Source organism: Cannabis sativa, chromosome 4 (assembly GCF_029168945.1).
Source record: "Cannabis sativa cultivar Pink pepper isolate KNU-18-1 chromosome 4, ASM2916894v1, whole genome shotgun sequence".
Lineage (NCBI taxonomy): Eukaryota > Viridiplantae > Streptophyta > Magnoliopsida > Rosales > Cannabaceae > Cannabis > Cannabis sativa.
Genome location: NC_083604.1, coordinates 74152485 through 74178132, shown reverse-complemented (window position 1 = coordinate 74178132; position 25648 = coordinate 74152485). Strand labels below are relative to the sequence as shown.

The window sequence follows — 25648 nt, the reverse complement described above, 5'->3', positions numbered from 1 at the left end:
AATTAATGTGGACTGTTGGATCTTGTATGTGATTAATTTAAGGGTTGAGATTAAATAGATTGTACACGTAACACTACTACAATGTAGGCTTTTAGCTTTCTTTTTTTCAACCCATTTTATAAAAAGGGAAGTTAAAGGGTGTAAAAATATCTGCATTGACATTTAGAGGCGGTTTTTTGATAAAAACCGTAGATATAGAATATATATATATCTATGCCGTCGGTTGGGGGTTGGGAAAAATCAGGGTTTTTTTAATAACCCTATGGCGTCAGTTATTGTGTATTAACCGACACCGTAGGTGCTGCCTTTATTCGACACGTGACACCTATGGCGTTGGTTAAGACAAAATAACCGACGCCATAAGGTTATATATCAGACCCTTGGGCATCGTCTTCCTCATTTCACACCTTGCTGAACACGAAGAACAGACACACCCACAGCAGCCCCAAACCCACGAAAAAACCCTCGCCAACCACCACTAAAACAACCTCATTCTCCCTCATTTCTTAACTATTTTACCCTATTTTTGTCTTAAAATCTTCTATTTTCTATACCTAAACCTATACTGTAAAAAAATTTAGTTTTTTTCCCCTCTATATACCAAACCGAACCTATTATAAAAAAGGTGGTGGTATAACTCCGGCCACCGATTTTAGGGGAGAAAACGTTGAGTCTCAACGTCCATTAAGGTATAAATATGCTTTCTATTCATTTTACTTATGTACATTGGTATTATTTCGTTTTTGTAAATTTTTTTAGGATTTTTTTTTTATTAATATTATATTGTGTGTGTTTTATAGGTGGTCGGATTTTTGTAGCAATTTATCGCCGGATTGTGTATATAAGGTAAATATTTATTAACTTGATATATAATATATATGTATATATTCTGTGTTTCATTATTGAATATGTGTTTATATATATGTTGTGTGTATATACTATTTGTGTATTTGTATTGTATATATATTTGTTGTGAATGAGAATGAGAGGTAGTAGGAATTTAATTAGTTTAGAGTTAAAGTTTTTAAAATAATGGTAGTCTGATATATAATTGACTATATATGTATATGTTATTTTCAAAAAAATTAACTATGGAAATTAGTAACTAGTAACTTGCTACTTTGTTTAATAACTAGTAAGTAATTTAATAATTAAAATTTTAATTTGGTTGTATATTGCATTATGTTATAGGTTGTATGCTAATATTTGAGGGTCGACATATTTTGGTGTTGATCGATCGGATTTGTAATAGGTATATCCATGCGCTAATATTTTGTTATTATAATTAATTATCAATGCATGCTTAGTTGAGTTTGAATATTTTAAATATTCATCCGTAGGGAAGTAGGTTTTGCGAATACATGTACTGCGGTCGGATGGATGGATAAATTTTGTATTGTTTATGTTGGTTTCTTTGTTCTGTATTGTTATATTTGTTTTGTTTGTTACTTTAGGCACTTTTAAAATTTTTGAGAACGTCCAATTACAGCCGTTATGCTGCCGAAATTTCGGTAGAATTTGGATCAAATTTTATTATAAAAACATAAATGTTAAAGGAAAAGTACATAACATAAATAACTAGGTTGTTACTCGCTAGTTGTAAGAAATTAGGTAACATAACACATTCATATAAACTTGTCTTGTATAATCTAATTGATGTGTCCATGCATTTATTATACTTAGTAGGTCTTTATATTTGACTCAAAACATGTTCGTGTTAGTAGCATGATTATCAATGTCAAAGTTCATATTTGAAAGGTTCTCAAATTTTGTTTGTTAATGGTGACCTAGAGGCAGAGTGTCCAACAATAATACTTACAAGATGGCCTACTCAAATGAATGAAATATCCAAGCTAATGGATCGAGGCAAAAGAGTGGCCCTCGAGGTTAATGACAAAGGACAATACTGCGGCAAAAGCTATGGCAAGCTCGTATCAACTTTAGGAGTCAGATGCCGTCAGATGATAGGGTTGTCGTATAAAAATTGGAAAGAAGTCAACCCTACTCTGAAAAATAAAGTTTGGACAGATATCCAAGTAAGCAGTTATTTGTTAGAATTTTGATTTGTTTTTTTATTAACTCAAATGTTCACTCTAACCGTGTTTGTTTTCCTTCAAACTAGACGGGGTTCATTGTGCCGGATTCCTTCAATATTCAACCATAGTGAAGTAGGTTCTGCGAATATATGTGCTGTTGTGGGATGGATGAACAAACTACTGTTATATATGTGTTATTTGTCGTTATACATGCATGTTTAGATTTTTTTGGGGCATTCAATTACAACCGTTATACTGCCAAAATTTCGGTAGAATTTGGATAAAATTTGATATATTATGTTCTGTTTTGTTTAGGGTCCACTCGCTCAACCGCCTTCAAGACGTGATGCGTCGAAGGGGAAAGCTCCGATGCTTTCTCCACAAGGCGGTGGTGCACGGGAAGATGAATTGTTCTCGGAAAAGAAGATGAACTTGATCCCTAAATTGCTAAAATAGATGGTTGTTGAATTCTTGAACCTCAAAGATAAATGTGATATAATCACAATTCCTGTACCCCGAGGATTCATAGCACTGCGTACCCAGATCACATTATTTGGAGAGGATTTGCAGCAGGTTGCTACGTGTGACTTCATCGGCAACCAGGGAATGCTGTTTAGAATGATGTATACTCTTCTTTAATCTAATTAACCTTATATATCAAATTCTAGTCAAATTATTATAACACACTAATACTTAACAATTTTTTTGGCAGGCACATCTTGGAGAGCATCAACGGTATGAGAAAAAATTTCAAGTTTTACGACCCAAAGCTTCTCGTAGTGCATGGGAAAACCGATGAAGAGAAGAGTCAGTCTTTTGATGATGCGGCAAGATGATTGGCTGATTGGTTATCATTGATGAATAACAACCACCAAATGTTCTTTATTCCTTGGAATATCGGGTAAACTCTATTTAATTCTTTAGTGCTAATTGTTCATTTCTATATTATGACTTCAAATTATTTTTATACTATCTTACTTATATTCCAATATAATTTTGTAGTGCGCATTGGACGCTAGAGGTCGTTACGCCAAAGAAAATTATCCATTTAGACCCTATACGTGGCCGCCCAATTCCCGAAGAAATTACTCAAATGATCGGAAGGTAATAATTTAATGACTTCTTATGTAACAAATTTAAATTAACTAATGAATTGAAATGCTAATATAATTTTTCAAAACAGTGCATTCAGATATATAGGGGACGCACATGAGTATCTTGGCCAATGGCAAGGAATTTCACTAGCAAATTGTCCAAGACAACCTAAAAACCAAGAATGTGGTTTTTATGTTTTGAAATACATGACTGACATCGTAGCACGTGCAAACCCCAACCGTTACATACAAGATCAAAAAGCTGTAAGTTTTAATTATTGATTATAGTATTTATTATAATAAAAAAAATATATAATATACATATGTATCAACTAATATAAATTTTTAATTTTTTTAACAGTTTGGGGGTAAGGGGCAGTACGATCCAAAAACTGAATTGTTACCATTACAGCGAAAGTGGATAGAACGATTGATGGCGCTGATTCACGATGACGATTGAGGTTGAAAGGCCCAACAATTTTTCTTCAGTATGTAATTTTTTTAGATTAACTTGTAGTTAGATTTATTAACTTATTAATATTTTGGACTAATTTTACATTAATGTTTGTGTAATATTTAATTACTTTTATGAAATGAAATTATGTATTTTAGCAAATTTTAATATTAATTTAAATAATATTTAATTTACATTTTAAAAAATAAACATGTAATTTAAATTAAATAAAATCATATATATAAATTAATAAATATATAATTAAAATAAATTATATAAAATTAAAAAAAATTGAAAAACGCTTGTTTTTGGCGTCGGTTCCTACGCCACCTATGGCGTCGCTTATTTGCTAGGAATCGACGCCATATATACCCCTATGGCGTCGGTTCCTAGATAATAACCGGCGCCATAGGGGTATATATGGCGTCAGTTTTTTAAAACCCTTTAGCGTCGCCCTGATCAGAGTCGGTAGCGAATTTCGCCAAAACCGACGCTGAAAGGACTTAAAAACCGATTCTAAATGAGGTTTTTGTAGTAGTGTAAGCAGTAGGGGTATTTGCTTAAAAAATGTTCGGGGCTCATTTTTCCAAAAAAAAATGATTTTTAAATATTGATGTGATAGTTGTGTCCGTTGTTACTTCTTTTAACTACTCATTTTCTTCATTTCTTCTTCTTCTTCTCAGTTCACTCAACAACATCCTCTTCTCATCTCACTACTACAAACAAAGGCCTTTAATCCCAGTTTTTAAGGCCTTTTATCTCGGTTTTTGCTAAAATGAAAACTGGGATATATACTAGTGGGATAAAAAGTCCTTGAAAAAACTGGGATAAAAATGGACCTTTTATCTCGGTTTTTTATAAAAACTGGGATAAAAGATATCTTTTTATCCCCGTTCTTATGAGAAAAGCGAGATAAAAAGTACCCTTTTATCCCAGTTTTCTCATAAGAACCGGGATAAAAGGGTATCTTTTATCCCAGATTTTATTTTAAAACCGGGATAAAAGGTCCCTTTTTATCCCACTTTTTTTAAAAAAAAAAAAAACCGGATAAAAGGTCTTAAAAGGTGACCTTTTATCCAATGTAGGTATTTCACATTTTTTTTTCTTTTAAATTTATTGCATTTGTATTTTTGCAATAATTATTAAATTTAATTTTTATATTTATAATTATATTGAATATGTGTAAAAAATTTAACTAAAAATTAAATGATTAAAATAATTTTTAAAAACAACAATGATAATTAGTAACTTGAATTAATAAATAATATTTTACATTGTATACAAATCTCTCTAAAATACTACACATAATAAATTGCTAGCTAGTGTATAAAAAAAAAATACAATAAAATACTACTGATCAATATTTATAAATAAGGAAGTAATTGATTTAACCACTGTTGTCGAAGCGCTACGAGAGATTCTTCTCACAACATTGGGATAGGTCGCCAAGCTGTCAAATTAAAAATTTTAAACTAATTAAAAGGAAAGTATTTTTATATGTTTGTATTTATAAAAAAGATGAGTATATATTTATTTTTTTTTATGACTTCAATAGGATTTAAATGTTGAAACATTTAAAAAATTCTAAAAAAATTGGGCAAATTTTTTTTCTCTTTCTATGACATTTCCCAATTTCATAAGTTAACAATACAACAAAAACAACACAACGAATTGAAAAACAAGATAAAATAATCATAATAGCATTTAACAAGAGGAATGTAAGTTAGTACATAGTAATCTAATAAGCTCTAAACTTATCGTTCCAATATTGATAAATGGGGGTGGCTTCTTAGGCAAAACTCTAAAAGATTTTTGTATTCTTCTTGAAATCGTGGTGTTTCTCTTCTATCATTCATCCACGATTTATCTATTCTAAAAATTAAAAAATAATTTCCTAATAAATAAGTTGCAAGAAACTTAAAAGTTTCAAATACATTCCTAGGCATGCTTATTAATTAAATAATAAAAAATATGTTCATTTATCAAATCCTAAAAAAAACTGGGTAGAGTTTTCCCTCTTTCTATGACATTTCCCAATTTCATAAGTACTTAACAATACAACAAAAATAACACAACGAATTGGGAAACAAGACAAAATAATCATAATAGCATTTAACAAGACGAATGTAAGTTAGTACATAGTAATCTAAAACTCTAAACTTACCCTTCCAATATTGATAAATGGAGGTGGCTTTCTTTAGACAAAACTCTAAAAGATTGTTGTATTCTTCTTAAAATCGTGGTGTTTCTTTTCTATCATTCATCCATGATTTATCTATTCTAAAAATTAAAAAATAATTTCCTAATAAACAAGTTGTAAGAAACTTAAAAGTTTCAAATACATTCCTAAGCATGCTTTTAATTAAATAATAAAAAAATATGTTCATTTATCAAATCCTAAAAAAAATTGGGCAGAGTTTTCCTTCTTTTTATGACATTTCCTAATTTCATAAGTACCTAACATACAACAAATTGGGAAACAAGATATAATAATCATAATATATAGCATGTATATATTAATTCTTCGTTCACTACAGTATAGTATATCTCAGAACCTACTTCACTACAAATGAATATCTAATATATTCAAACTAATGAATTGAAACCTGATTTTATCTTTTTATGTGAAACTTTGTGTCGTAAAGATGTGTTGGAGCGGGTTCGTATAAAATTGAAGTTTGGTGGGGTGTTTGCGGTAGATGCTTGTGGTAGAAGTGGGGGGTTGCTTTATTATGGAGGAATAAGGAGGATGTCAAGGTGCTGAATTTTGCTACAAATTTTGTTTATGTGGAGATCATGTCTAGTGATGTTGGGGCGTGGCGCCTTACTCGGTTTTATGGGGAGTCAAAAAGAAGTCTTCGTTGGTCATCTTGGGAACAACTCCGGACTTTAGCTAATGATAATACTCTCCCTTGGTGTGTGATTGGTGATATGAACAATGTTCTCTCTCAGGAAGATAAACGAAGGGGACACCCCTATCCCAACTGGTTGCTTGATGGCTTTCGTGACACTATCCAGGCATGTGGCTTGACCGATTTAAACATTGTTGGGCATCAGTTTACCTGGGAGAAAAGTCATGGTATGGATAACTGGATCGAGGTTTGTTTAGATCGTGCTTTGGTGACTTAAAGTTGGCTTCAACGCTTCTCTTCAGCTAAGCTTATTAATCTTGAGGTTTCTTCTTCTAATCACTGTCCTATTTTACTTGATGTGGCTGTTAAAAATATTGTCTCTGTTAAATGCAAGTTTCATTTTGAAAATTGTTGGCTTCGTGAACCACTTTGTTTTCAAGTGGTTAAGGAGTGTTGGGACGAGTCTCAGTTGGCGGGCATCCAAGAGAAAATCCAACGGTGTGAGGAGATCCTCTCGGATCGGGGCAAAGATTACTCCAAAAATTTTGCTTCTCGTATTAAACATTGGAAAAATGAGGTGAAACGGTGGAAGAATGGTCGTGATCTTGATGTTATTGCTAAATACAAAGAGGCCGAGGAAAAACTTTTTGAAGTTCTTACTCAGAAGGAGGTTTTTTGGCGTCAACGCTCGAAACAGTTGTGGCTGCAAAAGGGAGATAAAAATAGCAAATTCTTTCATGCTACGCCGTCCTCTCGGCGTCGAATGAATGCTATTGATAAGCTTCAATGTGAAGACGGAAGATGGGTTGACTGAGATTCGCGTTTGTCTGAGGTTATGTGTTCTTATTTTCAAGACCTGTTTACTAGTTCTGATTGTACTATGGATGATGTTCTTGATGGCATTTCAACTTCAGTTTCATCGGGTCAGAATAACTCTCTTTTGCAACCACTGACTGATGAAGAAGTGAAAGCGACTCTTTTTCAGATGCACCCAGATAAATTCCCGAAACCTGATGGTATGACTCCGGGTTTCTACCAGAAGTTTTGGGCAATTGTGGGCGCTGACGTTATAAAATAGGTTCGCTCTTTTTTCTTATTTGGTCAGTTGCCAACCGGTCTTAATCATACTAATTTGGTGTTGATCCCTAAGAAGAAAAATGCCACCACTGTGGGAGATCTGCGTCCTATTGCTCTCTGCAATGTTCTTTATAAGGTGTGCTCTAAAGTGCTAGATAATCGTTTGAAGCTTGTTCTTCCTTTTGTGATCTCTGAAAATCAAAGTGCCTTTATCTCGGGTCGTCTTATAACTGATAACATTATGATTTCATTTGAGGTAATGCATTATCTTAAGTGAAAGCGGGTCGGTAAGGAAGGTTATATGGCTCTTAAGCTTGATATGAGCAAAGCTTACGATCGGGTGTAATGGCTTTTGCTTCGAAATATGATGCTTAAAATGGGCTTTAATGACCGTGTGGTGGATCTTATTCGGCATTGTGTTTCAACGGTTACATACACAATTATTCATGGGGGTAGAGAGATGGGGCCGATTATTCCGGGAAGAGGTATTCGACAAGGTGATCCTCTCTCCCCTTATGTTTCTTCTGTGTGTTGAAGGATTTTCTTCTCTTATAAGGAGATTTGAAGCTAGGGGTGTTCTTCATGGGTGTCGTGTTTGTAATGGTGCCCCAATCATTTCTCACATGTTGTTTGCGGATGATTGCTACATTTATTGCAAAGCTATTGATAGGGAGGCTCGTAGTGTCCTCCTCTTACTACAGCTTTTCGAACAAGCCTCTGGTCAGTGTATTAATTATTCTAAGTCTACTATCCTTTTTAGCTTAACCACCACCTCAGCTACTAGACAAGAAATGTGCAATTTATTACGCATGATCGAAGCTCCTGACAATAGTATGTATCTCGGCCTCCCTTGTATTATGGGTCGGAACAAGAATGCCATCCTTGGTATTTTGAAAGATAAAATGCATAAAAGAATTCTGAGCTGGGAAGGTCGCTTGCTTTCAAAAACGGGCAAGGAGGTGTTGATCAAAACTGTCGCCCAAGCTCTCCCCACTTATGCTATGTCCGTCTTCTTGTTGCCTGTGGAAACCTGTAATAAGTTGGAAGGAATGATGAGCAAATATTGGTGGAGTTCGGGTTCCAATAAAAAACGTGGGGTAAGTTGGTCTAGTTAGAAGAAGTTGTGTCGTCATAAACATCATGGTGGGCTTGGTTTTCGTCACCTGAGGGATTTCAACTTAGCCATGCTAGGAAAACAAGCCTGGAGGTTAGTCACGAATGAGCACTCTCTTGTTAGTCGGGTTTACAAAGCCCGATATTACTCACATGGTTCGTTTTTGATTGCTTCTCTTGTTCCGAATCCTAGATTTATTTGGAAAAGCATCTTCGAAACACAAGCTTTGATCAAGCAAGGTGCTCGTCAGGTTGTTGGTCCAGGTACGAATATTATAAGTGTTCAGTTTGACCCTTGGCTCAAAAATGTCTCTCATCCGTGGGTTACCACTACTGCTAATGGAATGGAGCATTGGAAGGCTAACAATCTCATGGTGCCGGGCGAAAGAACATGGGATTTGAAAGTAGTTTCTGATATTTTCAATGAAAGAGATAAGGAGCTAATTTTAAAGACCACTATTGATCAGGAGGCTAGTATTGATACTTGGTATTGGCATTTGGATCTTCATGGTGCTTACACTATGAAGGAGGCGTATCATTTGATGCACCTTGCTGATGTTACTAATACTAGTGACTTTGAGATGAAGATTTGGAAAATTGCTTGGAAGCTACATGTCCCTCCAAAAGTACACCAACTTATGTGGCTTGCTCTGACTGGTTGTTTGGCCACAAAAATTCAAGTTACTACCAAGCATATCCCTCTTGACCAAATGTGTCCTATGTGTAACCAAATGCAGAGACCATCATCCATTTATTGGTGCAATGCCCCTTTGCAAGTTCAAGCTGGCAGAGGTCGATATTAAATATGGGTACTGTGTCTTTGGTAACGTTTTCGGATTGGTTTAGCCAGATGCTACTTCAGCACTCAACCATGGCCCAGGAGGAATTGTTAATGGTTATTTGGGCGATTTGGCATGCCCGTAATGAGCTGGTTTGGAGGAAAAAATCATTGTTAGCAGCGGAGGTTATTCTATTAGCAAGAGTAGTCCTTAATCAATGGAGAAATGCTCAACAAAGGAGAATGGGGTATTTATTTGTTCCTTCGGGTTCGAGTATGGATTTGGAGCATTGGGTGAAACCGGTTATAGGAAAGATTAAGGTAAATGTTGATGTCGCAATCTTTGCAAATGACAGAAAATATGAAGCGGCTGGTGTGGCTCGGGACCATCACGGTCAGTTTGTTGAAGGCTTCACGGTTCTATTAGAGGGGCGTGTGGACACGGCTATGGCTGAAATAGTGGGGGTTAAGGAGGCTTTGAGCTGGATAAAGCGTAAATAATGGGGTTCGGTTGAAGTTGAGATTGATTCTTTGGTTGTTGTTCAGGCAATCCAAGGCTCGATTACCATTCCTTCTCCTTTTGGTCAACATGTGGCTGCTTGTCTTTCCTTATTGGCCTCTTTACCTTTAGTCATGATTAATTTTGTTAAACGTTCTGTAAACAAAGCTGCACATTGTCTTGCTCGTAGCTCTTGTTTGTATACAGAACGTATATTCAGCGAGAGTACTATTCTCGCTGATCTTCTTTCTATTGTAATGGGTGAAAGTTTATCTTAAATAAAGTTACCATTTCTCTTAAAAAAAAAGGATAGGTAGGAATGAAAAAATATTTTTATTATTATTATTATTATTATTAAAAATAATATATATTTATATATATGTATAGTAAAAAAAATTTATTTAGAAGTATTAGAAAAATACATCTAACTAATTAAGTAATAAATAATATATTATAATTTAATTTTTAAAAATCTATCTAATTAAGTCTATCCCTAAAATTAAGATAAAAATAAATAAAAAAAAAGTCTACCCCTCATAATTTCATACTATTTCATATTTATTTTGTAATTTTTTTAATTCTCCTAAACTCAAGTACTTTTCAAAAAAAAAATATTTCTCTTTTTTTGTCATAAAGTATTCTTTTTTTACCGACTAAAATAATGATACAAATAGTTGGAAGATAATTCGGTCTCATTAAAAAGAGTGGCAGTTTGTGTTCATGGGCCATGTTCGTGTCAACACATATATTACAAGTATATGCTGAACACAACTCGTTTAATATTGTGTCAAAAAATAAAATCCAAATACGATTTATGTAACCTGTTTATAAATAGTAAAGTGAGATACGATGATGACAACAATGACTTTGAATATATAAGTAAGATACGGTGATGACAACGATTTTGAATTAACATAATCTCGACTACAAGACAATATTGATACAATAATTTTGGGATCATATATATGATCATTTTTTTTTTTATAGATTTATTGATTATTTTTTAGGCCTCAATTTTGTGTAAGGATTTTTCAAATTTTCTTTTTCAGATATATTTTTATTTTTTTTATTTATTAAATAAGAAATTGTATGATGATGATTTTTATTTTATTTTTACATTTTTGAATAAAAGAATTAGTAAAACAGTTACTCATATTATTAAAAGAAATATCAAAATTTAAAATTTAATATATATCATTAAATAAAATATTAATCGCACGCCGATTGTTTTCTAATTAAGTAATGGTTGTGATTAAATAAGGTTCACTATATTAATTGTTACAAATAATTTATTGTGACCAAATTTTATTTTTCATAATTAAGTTTTAATTAACCAAAACAACATTATTCATAAATTATTTTGTTATGACTGAAAGTTTATTTATTTTTTTTTTTGTAGTTTATGTCAAACATATTAATCGATTAGTTTTTGATGGAATTGTATGATTTGAATAATTTTTATAATGATTTTGTGGGCACTGACTTTATAAGAATTTTTAATGAAGTTCCCATTGAGCTTTAATGCAATTGTTTTATTATTTGTTATTCTTTCCACAACGTGAACAGCATATATTATACTGGTCACTTAGTTATATTTTAATCAATTAATATGTGTTTCAATTGATTGATGATGTATTATAATTACGTCATATTTAGTCTATATAATATATCTCATCAATCATTTAATATAATATATAATTGGTCATATAATAATTTGAACTATTAGAACATACAAATATAAAAGGTTAATTATAATTAGTGACGCAAAATCGTTTAATCATATATGAACTTTTTATGATTGTGAAATATGGACCAAGAGCATATACACCAATAAAGGTTCTAAATTAATATTAGTGCTTGCAGGTTTATATTCACTCTGGCTTCTTTCCAATAAAGGCATCATAATTAGTGTATTAGCTAGCTTTGACTCAATATTTCAGTTTTGATTACTATAATTAATGGTTAAAGATATATAGATAGCTAGGATTTTCCTTTTTTCACCTGTATGTATTAATAAGCTTGGAATCAAGATCTCCATTAAAAGTGGTATCTCAGTTAATTTAATTTAAGTTTCACATATCAATTAATTTTTTATTTATTAAAAAATTAAATTTTTAATTGAGTCAACAAAAATAATTAATATATTTAATATAAATTAAGTTAATTAACGTGTTAAATTTAAACTAGTTTAACCCAGTATAAGACCATTTCCAATAGGAGATTGTGCTATATTTGGCACAAAAAGTAATTTTGTTGTAGATTTACATCAAATTTAAAATTCTACTCCATTGCGTACAATTGCAAAATTGAATATCTAATTAATATTTTTATTCAAAAAAATAAAACTAATAATTTTATTATCATTTTAATATATAAGATAATAAAAAAATAATATAAATTCTTTACAATTTAATGCTATAGTTAATTATACTAATAAAATAATACAAATTACATAAATGTAAGTAAAAAAATAGTACATTTATTGTGATATAAATTTTACATCATTACAAATGTTGTGTCAAATTTAACACAAAATTTGCTATGTACCAAATTTTACATAATTTTTTGGCATATCATTGAAGCACAAATTTTGTTAAATAAGCTATATTTTAACTTTTCAGTACTACTTATTTGCATCTACATTGGAGATGCTCTAAGACACCATTTTTAAAGAGGAGATTTTATTCCGATGTGTGGTGGAAATATTGCCACTATTTCTTAATGACCATTGCTATTGAGTACATTGAGTACTGGTGCTCAACAATTTTTATAGGTAGTGTTTCATAATTAGTTAACGATATTGCTTAAAATTTATTTTCTTAAACTACATGAGACTCAATACTTAATTACACTAATTATAATATGACATCAAAAAAAATACGAAAATCAATCGTACCTTTTAACCATTCTCTTTCTTAAGATATACATAATTTTTTCAAGAGTGATAATATTATAAATATTTATGGTGGTGATCAAATCGATGCGAATATATTAGTATATTCTTCATAGTATCAAGTTGGTACTTTTTTTTTTGATAATTAAGTTGGTACTTTAGACTATGAATTTGAGGCTTGACCAAGCTAATATGGTGTACGTACGTTTTTTGTTTCTTCCATTATACGTAATTAAATATATTTTTTAATATATACACAACACAAAGTATTTGTCCTATCGAATGACAAAACCAAGTGGAGTTTTGCAAGTGTTTATAGCTTTTTGCCAACCCTTTGCCACTAGTTTAAATCTTTTTAATTACAAAATATATCTAGAAGCTAGACCAAATGTCATATACATATATATATAGTACAGCCAGCAAACTCTGAAACTCATATATTTAAATACATATTATTTTAATGAAATTCTATATAGTCTGAGGGTTTGGTAAGACCTAATTAATAGCTGTTCAGTACTATATTTGAAAAAAAAAAAAATTCTCTCAATCTGTTGTCATTATGTGATGATAATGACTAATATAACTTATGAGGTAATAAGTGTAGGCTTGGGTACTATGAAAAATTAAGAAAAGTATGCCACTTAGCTTTAACTTTATTTTTTTTCCCCAAACTATATGGTACCACTGCAAAAATGGCGCATCTAAAAATTTAATTTTGAGAATACTAGTAATTCTTAACTAATATTTGTAAATTTAATATTGTTATTAAATTCTATTATAGTTAATTTTGAGTTAGTTGAATATATACATCTTTGTATTGTAACTATAGCATATAACCACATGAATAAACCGTCCAAACTGAATAGAATAATGCAACAGAGATATAAGTTATGATCAATATATAATTTATATATACAAAAACGATATATATAGTTGAGAAGGAAAATAAATAAATTTATTTATAGTCCTTCTTCTTGATATTATAAAGAAGTAAAAGAGTAATTCGGGTGCACATGGGAGTGTGTTTTGACTCATTAGAAATATGATCTCTGCCATTTCATTTTAGTTTGATTCCTTTTGTCTTAGCAACTTGCAAGAATATATATATATATATAGCTACTACTTTACTACTTGGAGCTACCTGAACATGCCTGAAAAAGGAAATTTATTATAACTTAATTAACTAACAAACACAAAAACTTCTCATGCGTGCCCTCTTTACAGAATCTATATGCATGTATATATTTTGTAATTTGACACTAGGCGGCTATTTATATAAAAAGCTCAATATATGCTGCTGTGTGAGATTCACCACTTTAACTTTGCGGCTAAGCTTTTTTATATATTGTATGTATATATATATTATCAGCCAATCAAAGGCTTTTTCTGAATGTGAGATTTTCTTTTTGAGAGTTGAAAGTGAGATATTACTTTCATTTGGTTATATTAAATTACAGATTGTCAAGATTTAACTCGGTGCAGTGGTTATTAATAATAATTACAATATATTTATAGGTTAAAATTACTTAATTTTTTTATTAAATTAATTATTTTATTTAGACCAAAAGGAAAAGGTATAGCAAAACACGAATTAGTGGTTTGTATTCACACGCAAAAATGAATTTGCAGCACATGCAAAAGTTAATGCACGAGGTTTTTTCATCGAGCTCCCTATATATCACTATCAAATTTATTATTATTTTTTTTGTCTTAAAATGTTAATTATATATGTATAATTTCAAAATTAATTCCAAGCTATCCAGGAGACAAAATAGTTCAGTCATCACATGCCACATTTCCATTTATATATATATATATATATATAACTGTTGTGAAAGAACACAGCTAGAAAACAACACAATTCAAGTAATAATAGAACAAGAACAAGTGATTAAAAGCAATCAATTAACAATGAACTGAAAATGAGAATGAATGAATCGAATTCACCAAGAATTGATAAGGCAGAGATTTGAATGAAGAAGAATCTTTATTGCTGAATTATCTTTGATTACAATCAATGAGAGAGAGAGAGACATAAACCAGAAACATCAATCTGGTACAAAACCAGATAACAAGTTACATTAATTCCTCACATGAGGGAAGCCATTTCATGAATGGACAATCCCTTTAACATCCCTCAATCAGTTCTCTCACTGTATGTCTCTTCTTTCTTGATTACTCTCTCTCTCTAAACAACTTAACAAAGCATCAAAACTGTACCTAAAACTATAGACAAGAGTCCATTTTATAGAAGTAGGTTGCAGCTGACTTGAGACCAACCGAATTCAGTTGGTTAGGTAAGTTAGTTGCTGATGTGGCAAACTAACAGTTTGCTTGTGTCTTAATTACAACAATTTCCACCTTAATTGAGACACAAGTGAACTGTAGTTTGGGATTTTATGATTCTTCAATGTTGAGCAAGGTCAGACAGTGTCTAAACTTGTCCAAAGTGACACACTTTGTAAGCATGTCAGCAGGATTGTGATCTGTGCTAATTTTCTTGACATGTACCTGGTTGCTGGTGACAATGTCTCTGATGAAATGCAGCCTTATGTCGATGTGTTTAGATCTCTCATGATGCATAGGATTTTTCATGAGATGAAGTGCACTTTGGTTGTCACAGTGCACAGTCATGTCATCAGTGTTGAGTCCAAGTTCACTAGTGAATCCTTTCAACCATAATGCTTCTTTGATTGCTTCAGTGGCAGCCATATACTCTGCTTCTGTTGAAGATAGAGCTACAACCTTTTGCAAGGTTGATTTCCAGCTTACACAGCCACCAAAAACAGTAAACACAAAACCTGTGAGAGACCTCCTTGTGTCAATGCAGCCAGCATAGTCAGAGTCCACACAACCAGTAGCAATTTCTTTGGTGAATGACTCTTTTCCAAACATAATTCCCATGTTTAGAGTACCTTTGATGTACCTTAGAGTCCATTTAAGAGCAGACCAGTGTTGCTGTCCAGGATCAGAGAGAAATCTGCTCACCATGCTCATAGCATATCCAATGTCAGGTCTGGTACAGACCATGGCATACATTAAGCTGCCAACAGCATTGGCATATGGTATGCCATCCATGTCAGCCCTTTCTCTCTCTGTTTTTGGTGATTGTTCCTTTGAGAGTCTGAAGTGGTGTGCTAATGGTGTTGAAACAGGTTTGGCTTTTTCCATTCCAAACCTAGTTAGAACTTTCTGTAGGTAACCTTTCTGAGATAAGAAAATAGAATGAGGTCTTTTCCTTTTGATGTCAATACCAAGGATCTTTTTAGCTGATCCTAGATCTTTCATTTCGAATTCAGCCTTAAGCTTTTCTTTTATCTTGTTTATCTCAGATCTGTCTTTACCAATTAATAGCATGTCATCTACATACAACAATAGATAGACATGCTGATTAAAGTAAACACAAGGGTCATACCTGCTTTGATTGAATCCAATGGCCTTCATGAACTCATCAAACCTCAAATTCCATTGTCTAGGAGCCTGTTTCAAACCATACAGAGACTTGAGCAGAAGGCATACTTGATTGGGATTCCCATTGTCAAATCCCTCTGGTTGTGCCATGTAAATCTTTTCATCAAGTGTGCCATGTAGGAATGCAGTTCTAACATCCATTTGATCAATCTCAAGGTCAAACTTAGCTGCTTTTGCTATCATAACCCTTATGGATGTTTGTTTCACAACTGGGGCAAAAATTTCAGTAAAATCAGTTCCCTCCTTTTGAGTAAAGCCTTTGGCTACAAGCCTTGCTTTGTATCTCACTTCACCATTGCCAGTTTCATCTTCTTTGTGTCTAAATAGCCATTTGCATCCTACTAGCTTTTGACCCTCTGGTTTGTTGACAACAATCCAGGTCTTATTTTTCTTCAAGGATAGCATCTCATCATCAATAGCTTTGTTCCATTTCTTTTTATCCTTGCCTGTGATTGCTTCTTGAAAGGTTTCAGGCTCTGAGTTGTCAAGCTTTTCTGCTGCTGCAAGTGCAAAAGCTGTGAAATCAGCAAAACCAAATCTGGCAGGGGCTCTATGAACCCTTCTTTCTCTATCTCTAGTGAGTTGGTAATCATCTACACTCATGTCAGTTTCAACTCCCATATGTTCTTCTGAATGAGCCTGATCAGTAACCTGTTCTTCAGGTACATGATCTGTAGTGTCTGTATCCACCTCAAACCCAACTGGTTCAGCACTAGAGTTTTCATTTGGTTTTGTGTCTGTCTTAGATTTCATTGCCATTTCTTCTTCCCTAAAGACAACATCCCTGCTTAGAATACATTTTTTGTATCCTGGTTCCAAACACCATAATTTGTAGCCTTTCACTCCATCTGGATATCCTAGAAATAGACACTTCAAGGCTCTTGGTTGGAGTTTGTCTTGCCTTATGTGAGCATAGGCAGTGCATCCAAACACCCTAAGGTGTTCATAACTTGGTGGATGCCCTGTCCATTTCTCTTGAGGGGTCTTGAACTCAATGGCTGCAGAAGGACATCTGTTGATGAGATAGCCTGCTGTCTTCACAGCTTCACCCCAGAAGGGTCTCTCAAGACCAGCACAATGTAACATACATCTGACCCTCTCAGTCAGTGTCCTGTTCATCCTTTCAGCTAACCCATTTTGCTGGGGATTCTTGGGAACTGTCTTGTGTCTGTCAATGCCTTCTCTCTTGCAAAACTCAGTAAATTGGTTTGAGCAAAACTCAAGACCATTATCAGTTCTGAGTTTCTTTAGCTTCTTTCCAGTTTGATTCTCAACAAGTCTTTTCCAAGTGACAAATGCATTGAAAGCATGATCTTTAGAATTTAGTAGATACACCCATACCTTCCTAGAAAAATCATCAATGATGCTGAGAAAGTAACTAGCTCCTCCCAGTGTCTTGATTCTAGATGGCCCCCATAAGTCAGAGTGTATGTAATTCAATGGTTCCTTGCTGATGTGTAGACCAGATGAGAATTTTGCCTTACAACACTTCCCATAAACACAATCTTCACAGAATCCTAGCTTGCCATTCAACTTGTCTTTCAACAGTCCCTGTTTTTCGAGTTCTTGCAGGCCCCTTTCACTCACATGGCCAAGCTTTAGGTGCCATAGCCTGGTCTTGTCAATCTCTTGATCTGTTATGGCTGGTGCAGCATTTCCCATAACAGTTTTCCCAATTAAAGAATATAAGCCATTCTTTAATTCTCCTTTCATCACAGGTATGGAATTCTTAGAGATTACAAGCATTCCACTTTCCACCTTGATGATGCAACCAATACTGTCTAACATACCAATTGACAGTAGGTTTCTTTTCAAATCAGGTACATACCTGACATTCTTAAGTGTTCTTGGTATGCCATCAAACATATTGATGATCACAGACCCAATACCAAGTACACTGCATGCTTTGTTGTTTCCTAACAGCACTGTTCCCCCTGAGATCTCCTTGAGATCATTGAACATTTCAGCTTTTGGACACATGTGGAAGGAACACCCCGAGTCCAAGATCCACTCTTCTTCATATGCTCTGCTTGAGACAACTAGAACATCAGCAGACATATAATCTTGGCATGCAATGTCAGCTTCTCCTTGCTTCTTGCCTTCTTCTTTGGCAAGTTTAGCCTTGAGTGCCCTGCACTCACTCCTGAAATGTCCTTCTTTTTGACAATAAAAACATTTCTTTCCTGATTTGAACTTTGACTTGTTTTGATGATTGTAGTTCTGTTTGTTGTGATGATTCTTTCTGTCTGGTTTGCCTTTGGTAAACAGCCCTTCTCCACTGATGTCAGTATTGTCATCAGATTTCTTTTGAATCTCCTTTGAGTTGAGTGCAGACTTGACATCTGCCATGGTTAGGGATTCCTTTCCATATAATATAGTATCAACAAAGTGTTCAAAAGATTTTGGGAGAGAAGAGAGTAGAATTATACCTTGATCCTCATCATCTATCTTGACTCCAATATTATTCAACTCAAGAATAATTCTATTGAATTCATCAAGATGTTTCCTCAGCTCTTTGCTTTCATCCATTCTCAAAGTATAGAGCCTTTTCTTTAGGTACAATTTATTAGCTAAAGATTTCTTAAGATAAATGTTAGCCAACTTACCCCAAAGGCCAACTGCAGTCTCTTCTTCAGAGACTTCCCTCAGAACTTCATCCCCAAGACTCAGCAAGATTGCACTGTGTGCTTTGATTTGTATCTCCTTCTTCTTCCTTTCATCTTCAATGGCTTTCATGGCTTCTGCATCAAGAGCTTCATACAGTCCTTGATGTACCAGCATGGCCCTCATTTTTAATCTCCATAACCCGAAATCATTCTCACCAGTGAACTTGTCCATCTCGAATTTTGCCATTGACATTCTTGGTTTCTCTGTGTTGCAATCGAGCAGTTCTTGAATTAATTAAGCCAACCTTGGCTCTGATACCATTTGTTGTGAAAGAACACAGCTAGAAAACAACACAATTCAAGTAATAATAGAACAAGAACAAGTGATTAAAAGCAATCAATTAACAATGAACTGAAAAATGAGAATGAATGAATCGAATTCACCAAGAATTGATAAGGCAGAGATTTGAATGAAGAAGAATCTTTATTGCTGAATTATCTTTGATTACAATCAATGAGAGAGAGAGAGACATAAACCAGAAACATCAATCTGGTACAAAACCAGATAACAAGTTACATTAATTCCTCACATGAGGGAAGCCATTTCATGAATGGACAATCCCTTTAACATCCCTCAATCAGTTCTCTCACTGTATGTCTCTTCTTTCTTGATTACTCTCTCTCTCTAAACAACTTAACAAAGCATCAAAACTGTACCTAAAACTATAGACAAGAGTCCATTTTATAGAAGTAGGTTGCAGCTGACTTGAGACCAACCGAATTCAGTTGGTTAGGTAAGTTAGTTGCTGATGTGGCAAACTAACAGTTTGCTTGTGTCTTAATTACAACAATAACATTATACATAATCGTTTAGTGAAGAAACACAAGATGCAATTTTAAAAAGCTTACTTACGAGGAGAGGAATCTATCGGTTGAACCTCACTCTTTCAGCAATCAAGAAAAAAGACTTATTTAATCTAATGATTCGCGAGGAGGTTCACATATTTCAGTATATGCTAATCGCTCAACGTATTACTCGAAGAGTAATGAATCTAGCTACTTAGTGAAAACATGATAAACAATTAGGTCATAAAATAACATTTATTATTTTCAATAATGATTGTAAATCGTCCCACCACCGACTTCTAAATATATGAAACGTGAGAAATGTCCACATTATATAAGTGTATTTTTATATAAGAATGAGATATCTGCTATCTTAATCTTATAAAATAAAGGGACGACCATTTCTTTTCTGATTGAGAAAAAATCACTAAGTTGTATCATATAATAAAAGTAACTCGTGGAGTACTATATATATAAATTTTAACTATAAAATTACATAAATATTTCTTGTCTTGATTTATATATAGTTGATTGCTTTACGGTATTTATTACAGCATTCATAAATTTTCAAGAGTCTCATTTATATTAACAAAATTTTAAGTTAACACTAACTAACACAAGAGAAGTGAAATTAACATGGTTAAAAAAAAGCATGAGAGCAACAATTAGATAATAAAGAGTCTCAAATCTAACCTTCCATCCTCCACACTTCGTCAGCCCATATGCCTTTCCACGTTTCATATAAGGGAATAATTCATATAAATTTTTTTAAAAAAAAATTGCTAACTCCATTAATTTTTTTACATGATGATGCATAATGTGTAGTTAGAGACTAATTCATACAAATTTTTATGAATTTATGATAAAAAAAAATAAAGATTTAAATAATTTATTGTGTTTATGTTTATTTTGATATTTATAAAATATTGGTATATATATTTCTTTATATCAGCATGTGGGTCACCTCCGGTCCCAACCCTAGCTATTAATATTATAGTAATTAATTTTATTAAATAAATAGACACGATAAATTAAAACAGTTGTTTTTGTTTAGCAAATATATATACTTAATTAAGTCATGGTCCTTATAAGCTAATTTTTTATTCTTTCTAAGTACTTATATTTTGTGATGAGAAAGCGCTTGATTGGATCCTCCGGCTGAGAGTTTAATTTAATCTCAACTATGTAATTAATTGAAGATGTTGTGTTTGTCGTTTAATCCTCTTATGGAAAGCCATTCATTTCAAAGACCTTTCTCTTTTTTTCTCCACTTCACTAATTTTAAATTTAATATGTCCTACTAATTTAATTAAATAATGTCTCTTCACTCGAATATTCTGTTGGATTAAAAATCCTTTGTGGGCACATATGTATAATGTATATGCTATTATAAAGTGTGATACAAAATTAAGTGACCAATTATGTTATGGGTATCAAAAGGGTATTAAAGTGTCATGGAATTAATGTGTAGATACCATAAGTTAATTTATAATTTGTTGAGGGGCCAAATTATAAATACCCAAGAGTTATTCTAAGATGACTCTATAAATAGGTAGTGGTCCCCAAGAAACACTAGGGGTTCTGTATTCTCTCCTTCCCCATCAGAGAAAATACTCTAGAAAATAGTGTATTCTTGGAAGATCAAAACCTTCTCTGTAATCTCCAACAATGGCTTCAGGTTAGTGCTTCCGCTTATATTTTATCATCTTCTTTAATTTAGCAAAGGCTTTATAGATTTATGATTTAGGGTTTTCTATATTAAAGCACTTTTAGGAATATGTTTGGATCTGTGATTTATATATTTCTTAAGTGTTTTATAAACCCTAACAAGTGGTACCAGAGCCACCTTTGTTGAATTAATTGAAGATCTGATGATTTGGTTTATAAAATTTGGGGATTTTGAAAATTAGGGTTTTGTTTTTCCTTGAATAATATTGTGCCGCAATATTTTGGGTTTAGTATATGTGTTGATTGTTAATGTATATATATTTATCGTATATGTGTATATGTACGATTTATTATATATATATATCAATTACTTTTGGATTAATGGTAATGCCCGATTATATGTATAAGAGCAATTGATCTTTTTTTTGTTGGGGTGCGTGTTGTCTATGACTTGGGCTTCTGTACTGGCTTTAGTTTTCGTGGTTCGACTGATCACTTATATATATAAAAGGGTTACTTTTTCCTTTGAATTACTAATCCTCTGCGAGTTGTTCACTTTTGTCAACATATTGTTTTGGCAATATACTGTATATGATTCAAGTTTTTTGTTTATGGATTATATATATATACTTAAGGCAAATCGTATAATTATAGTTTATTTTATTAAAGTTTTATATATATTTAATCTGTTGGTGGCACAATATGAATATTATGGATTGTATAATATATACAAGGTGTAATATAATTTGGTAAATATATATTTTGGTGCAAACAATTTAATTCAAATTTTGGTGTTGGTTTATGACTAATATTTTGAATAAATTAATTGAAACAATATGTCGCCAAAGTGACCTCTTTTGTGTAGATTAATTTATTTAAATATTAGGATGGTTGTATGTTTGTAATTGATGCTTATATTGACTAGCCCAAAGGTAAGTGAATATTTTGCTAGATTTCAAACATACCTGTGGCGATAAATGTGTGACAATTATAAGGTATTTTGTGTGAGCAATACGTTAGTCCAAAGATTAATCTATTGTTTGACACAGTTTTATTGTCAATATTTGATTGCTACACCAAGAGTACCGCTTACAGTTAATATTACTGTCCAAAGACTTGATATTAATGTGTGTTTGGTATCTTGAGATGGGATTAACCAATTTTTGAATTTATTGTTTAATTATGCATATTAATGTGAGCTTGTTTTATTTGTTCTATATTCAGCTAGTTCATCTTCTGCTGCCTCAATATCTGCTAACATTAATTCTATTCCTATGCTTAATGGGACCAATTTCAAGGATTGGAAAAGGAACTTACTTATAGTTCTGGGATGTATGGATTTAGACCATGCACTAAGGAATGAACAACCTGCACCTCTCACTAAGGAAAGTTCCCATGATGATAAAAGGGAATTTGAGAGGTGGGATCGTTCAAATCGCATGAGTCTAATGATTATGAAACACAGCATTCCAGAAGCCTTTTGGGGCACAGAATCCGAAGGGGTTACTATGGCTAAGAATTTCCTTGAACAAATTGAGGAACGTTTTGCTAAAAACGATAAGGTTGAAATGACAACACTTCTTGGTTCTTTAATGAACATGAAGTATAAGGGTCAAGGAAATGTAAGGGAGTACATTATGGAAATGCATCATATTGTCTCAAGATTAAGGACACTTAAGATTGAGCTTTCGGATGATGTACTTGTACTCATGGTTTTGTTAACGCTTCCTCCACAGTTTAACCAATTTAAAATTAGTTACAACTGTCAAAAGGAGAAATGGACTCTCAACGAGCTTATTTCTCATTGTGTGCAAGAGGAAGAAAGGTTGAAAAAGGACAAAACCGAAAGTGCTCATTTGGCCACTACCCCTAAGGATAAGGGCAAGAAAAGGAAATTTGAGAATGAAGCTGCTAAGGGTCCAGTTCAAAAGAAACAACAACAGGATTCTAAGGGTTGTTTCTTTTGTGACCAACCTGGACATGTGAAGAAAGATTGTGCCAAATATCACGCATGGCGTGTAAAGAAAGGTATTAATCTTGCTTTGGTCTGTTCTGAGGTTAATTTAGTTTCAGTACCTAGAAACACTTGGTGGATAGATTCTGGTGCTACTACTCACATAAGTGTTTCTATGCAGGGTTGCCTGAGCTACCGAAAGCCAAGTGATGGTGAAAGATACATCTTTGTGGGCGATGGTCAATCGGTGGAAGTGGAAGCAATTGGGCATTTCAGATTGTTATTAGGAACTGGTTCTTATTTGGATTTGAAAGACACTTTTGTTGTGCCGTCTTTTAGGCGGAATTTAGTTTCTGTTTCTTTGTTGGACAAATTTGGATATTGTTGTTCATTTGGAAACAATCAGTTTACTTTGTCTTTAAATTCAAATATTATTGGAACTGGTTATTTGAATACTTATGACAATCTTTATTTGTTAGAAACAATTGCATCCTATAATGAAACCTTGCATGTGGAATCACGAGGTACTAAACGCAAATTAAATAAAGAAAATTCAGCGTCATTATGGCATAAACGCTTAGGTCATATCTCAAGAGGTAGAATTGAGCGTCTTGTGTCTGATGACATTTTAGAGTCTCTTGACTTCACAGATTTCAATGTACCGTAGATTGTATCAAGGGAAAACAGACCAAAACTAAGAGATTAGGTGCCAATAGAGCTTCAGAAGTCTTAGAATTGATTCACACAGATATTTGTGGGCCATTCCCTACGGCATCTTGGAATGGTCAACAATATTTTATATCATTCATAGACGATTACTCACGTTATGGGTACCTATATCTCATTCATGAAAAATCTCAGTCTGTGGACGTGTTCAAAGCTTACAAAGCTGAAGTTGAGAATCAACTCAACAAAAGGATTAAGAACGTCAAATCTGATCGTGGTGGTGAGTACTACGGTAGATATGATGGCTCAGGTGAACAACGTCCAGGACCATTTGCTAAATTCCTAGAGGAATGTGGTATTGTCCCACAGTACACCATGCCAGGATCACCTAGCATGAATGGTGTTGCTGAGAGACGAAATAGGACTCTTAAGGATATGGTAAGGAGCATGATCGCTCATTCTACCTTACCTGAGTCCCTCTGGGGAGAAGCATTAAAGACAGCAGCTTACATTCTGAATAGAGTACCAAGTAAAGCAGTTGCAAAAACACCTTATGAGCTTTGGACAGGTCGAAAGCCTAGTCTAAAGCATTTTCACATTTGGGGATGTCCAGCTGAGGCAAGGCCTTATAGGCCACATGAAAATAAATTGGACTCCAAAACAGTTAGCAGCTACTTTATTGGTTATTCTGAGCGATCTAGGGGCTATAAGTTTTATGATCCCACTGTCAGAAATATTTTTGAGACGGGAACTGCAACATTTTTTGAGGATGTTGAATTTGGGGGGAGAAATAAGGTTAGAGACATTGTTTTTGAGGAGGAATTGAATTCAAACTCAGTTCCTACTATCATTTTAGACAATGTTCAGGCTTCCACACCTGTCATTGATCAAGAAATGAATCCGGAACCTCAACAAGATAATGTTGAACAACTCCCAAATCAAAATGAGGCTATTGTTCCAGAAGAACAAATTCAACACCCTCAAGAACAAGAGCCATTAAGGAGGTCCACAAGAGAGAGAAGAAATGCTGACTATTTTGTATTTCTTCAAGAACATGAGGATGAAATTGGAATGATGGAAGATGATCCAATCAACTTGCATCAGGCCATGAAAAGTTCTAACTCTCAAAAGTGGATTGATGCCATGGATGAAGAGAATAAGTCTATGCAAGACAATAAAGTTTGGGAAGTTGTCCCATTACCAGAAGGTGTAAAACCAATTGGTTGTAAGTGGTTACTTAAAACCAAGAAGGATGAATATGGTAATGTGGTGAGATTTAAGGCACGTCTTGTAGCAAAAGGCTATACTCAGAAACAAGGCATTGATTATACAGAGACTTTCTCTCCGGTTTCATCGAAAGACTCTTTTAGGATAATATTGGCACTTGTTGCTCATTTTGACCTTGAGTTACATCAGATGGATGTTAAAACAGCGTTTCTCAATGGCGACATTGATGAGACAATTTATATGGAGCAACCAGAAAACTTTGTGGTTGGTGACCCAAAGAATATGGTTTGCAAATTAAAGAAATCCATCTATGGACTCAAGCAAGCTTCTCGTCAGTGGTATCACAAGTTTCATCAAGTAATTATCTCATTTGGTTTTGAGATGAATATTATTGATGATTGTGTATATCACAAG

At 33.3% G+C, this 25648-nt stretch overlaps 4 protein-coding genes across 4 annotated transcripts; all 4 read left to right on the top strand.

The window, feature by feature from the left end:
* Positions 1-2733: 2733 nt before the first annotated feature.
* Positions 2734-3786, top strand: LOC115715334 (uncharacterized). Its single transcript, XM_061113081.1, has 3 exons — positions 2734-2937; positions 3039-3140; positions 3220-3786. The coding sequence occupies exons 1-3, from the start codon at positions 2894-2896 to the stop codon at positions 3410-3412; spliced, it is 339 nt and encodes a 112-aa protein (XP_060969064.1). The 5' UTR covers positions 2734-2893; the 3' UTR covers positions 3413-3786.
* A 2594-nt stretch (positions 3787-6380) lies between these two features.
* On the top strand, positions 6381-7250 carry LOC115713752 (uncharacterized). The gene is made up of 2 exons (XM_061113983.1): positions 6381-6663; positions 6739-7250. Exons 1-2 carry the CDS (start codon positions 6381-6383, stop codon positions 7248-7250), a joined length of 795 nt encoding a protein of 264 aa, XP_060969966.1.
* Positions 7251-7959: 709 nt separating this feature from the next.
* Positions 7960-8628, top strand: LOC115713751 (uncharacterized). Its single transcript, XM_061113982.1, has one exon. The coding sequence runs from the start codon at positions 7960-7962 to the stop codon at positions 8626-8628; it is 669 nt and encodes a 222-aa protein (XP_060969965.1).
* A 69-nt stretch (positions 8629-8697) lies between these two features.
* On the top strand, positions 8698-9429 carry LOC133037143 (uncharacterized). Its single transcript, XM_061113980.1, has one exon. The coding sequence runs from the start codon at positions 8698-8700 to the stop codon at positions 9427-9429; it is 732 nt and encodes a 243-aa protein (XP_060969963.1).
* Positions 9430-25648: the final 16219 nt, after the last annotated feature.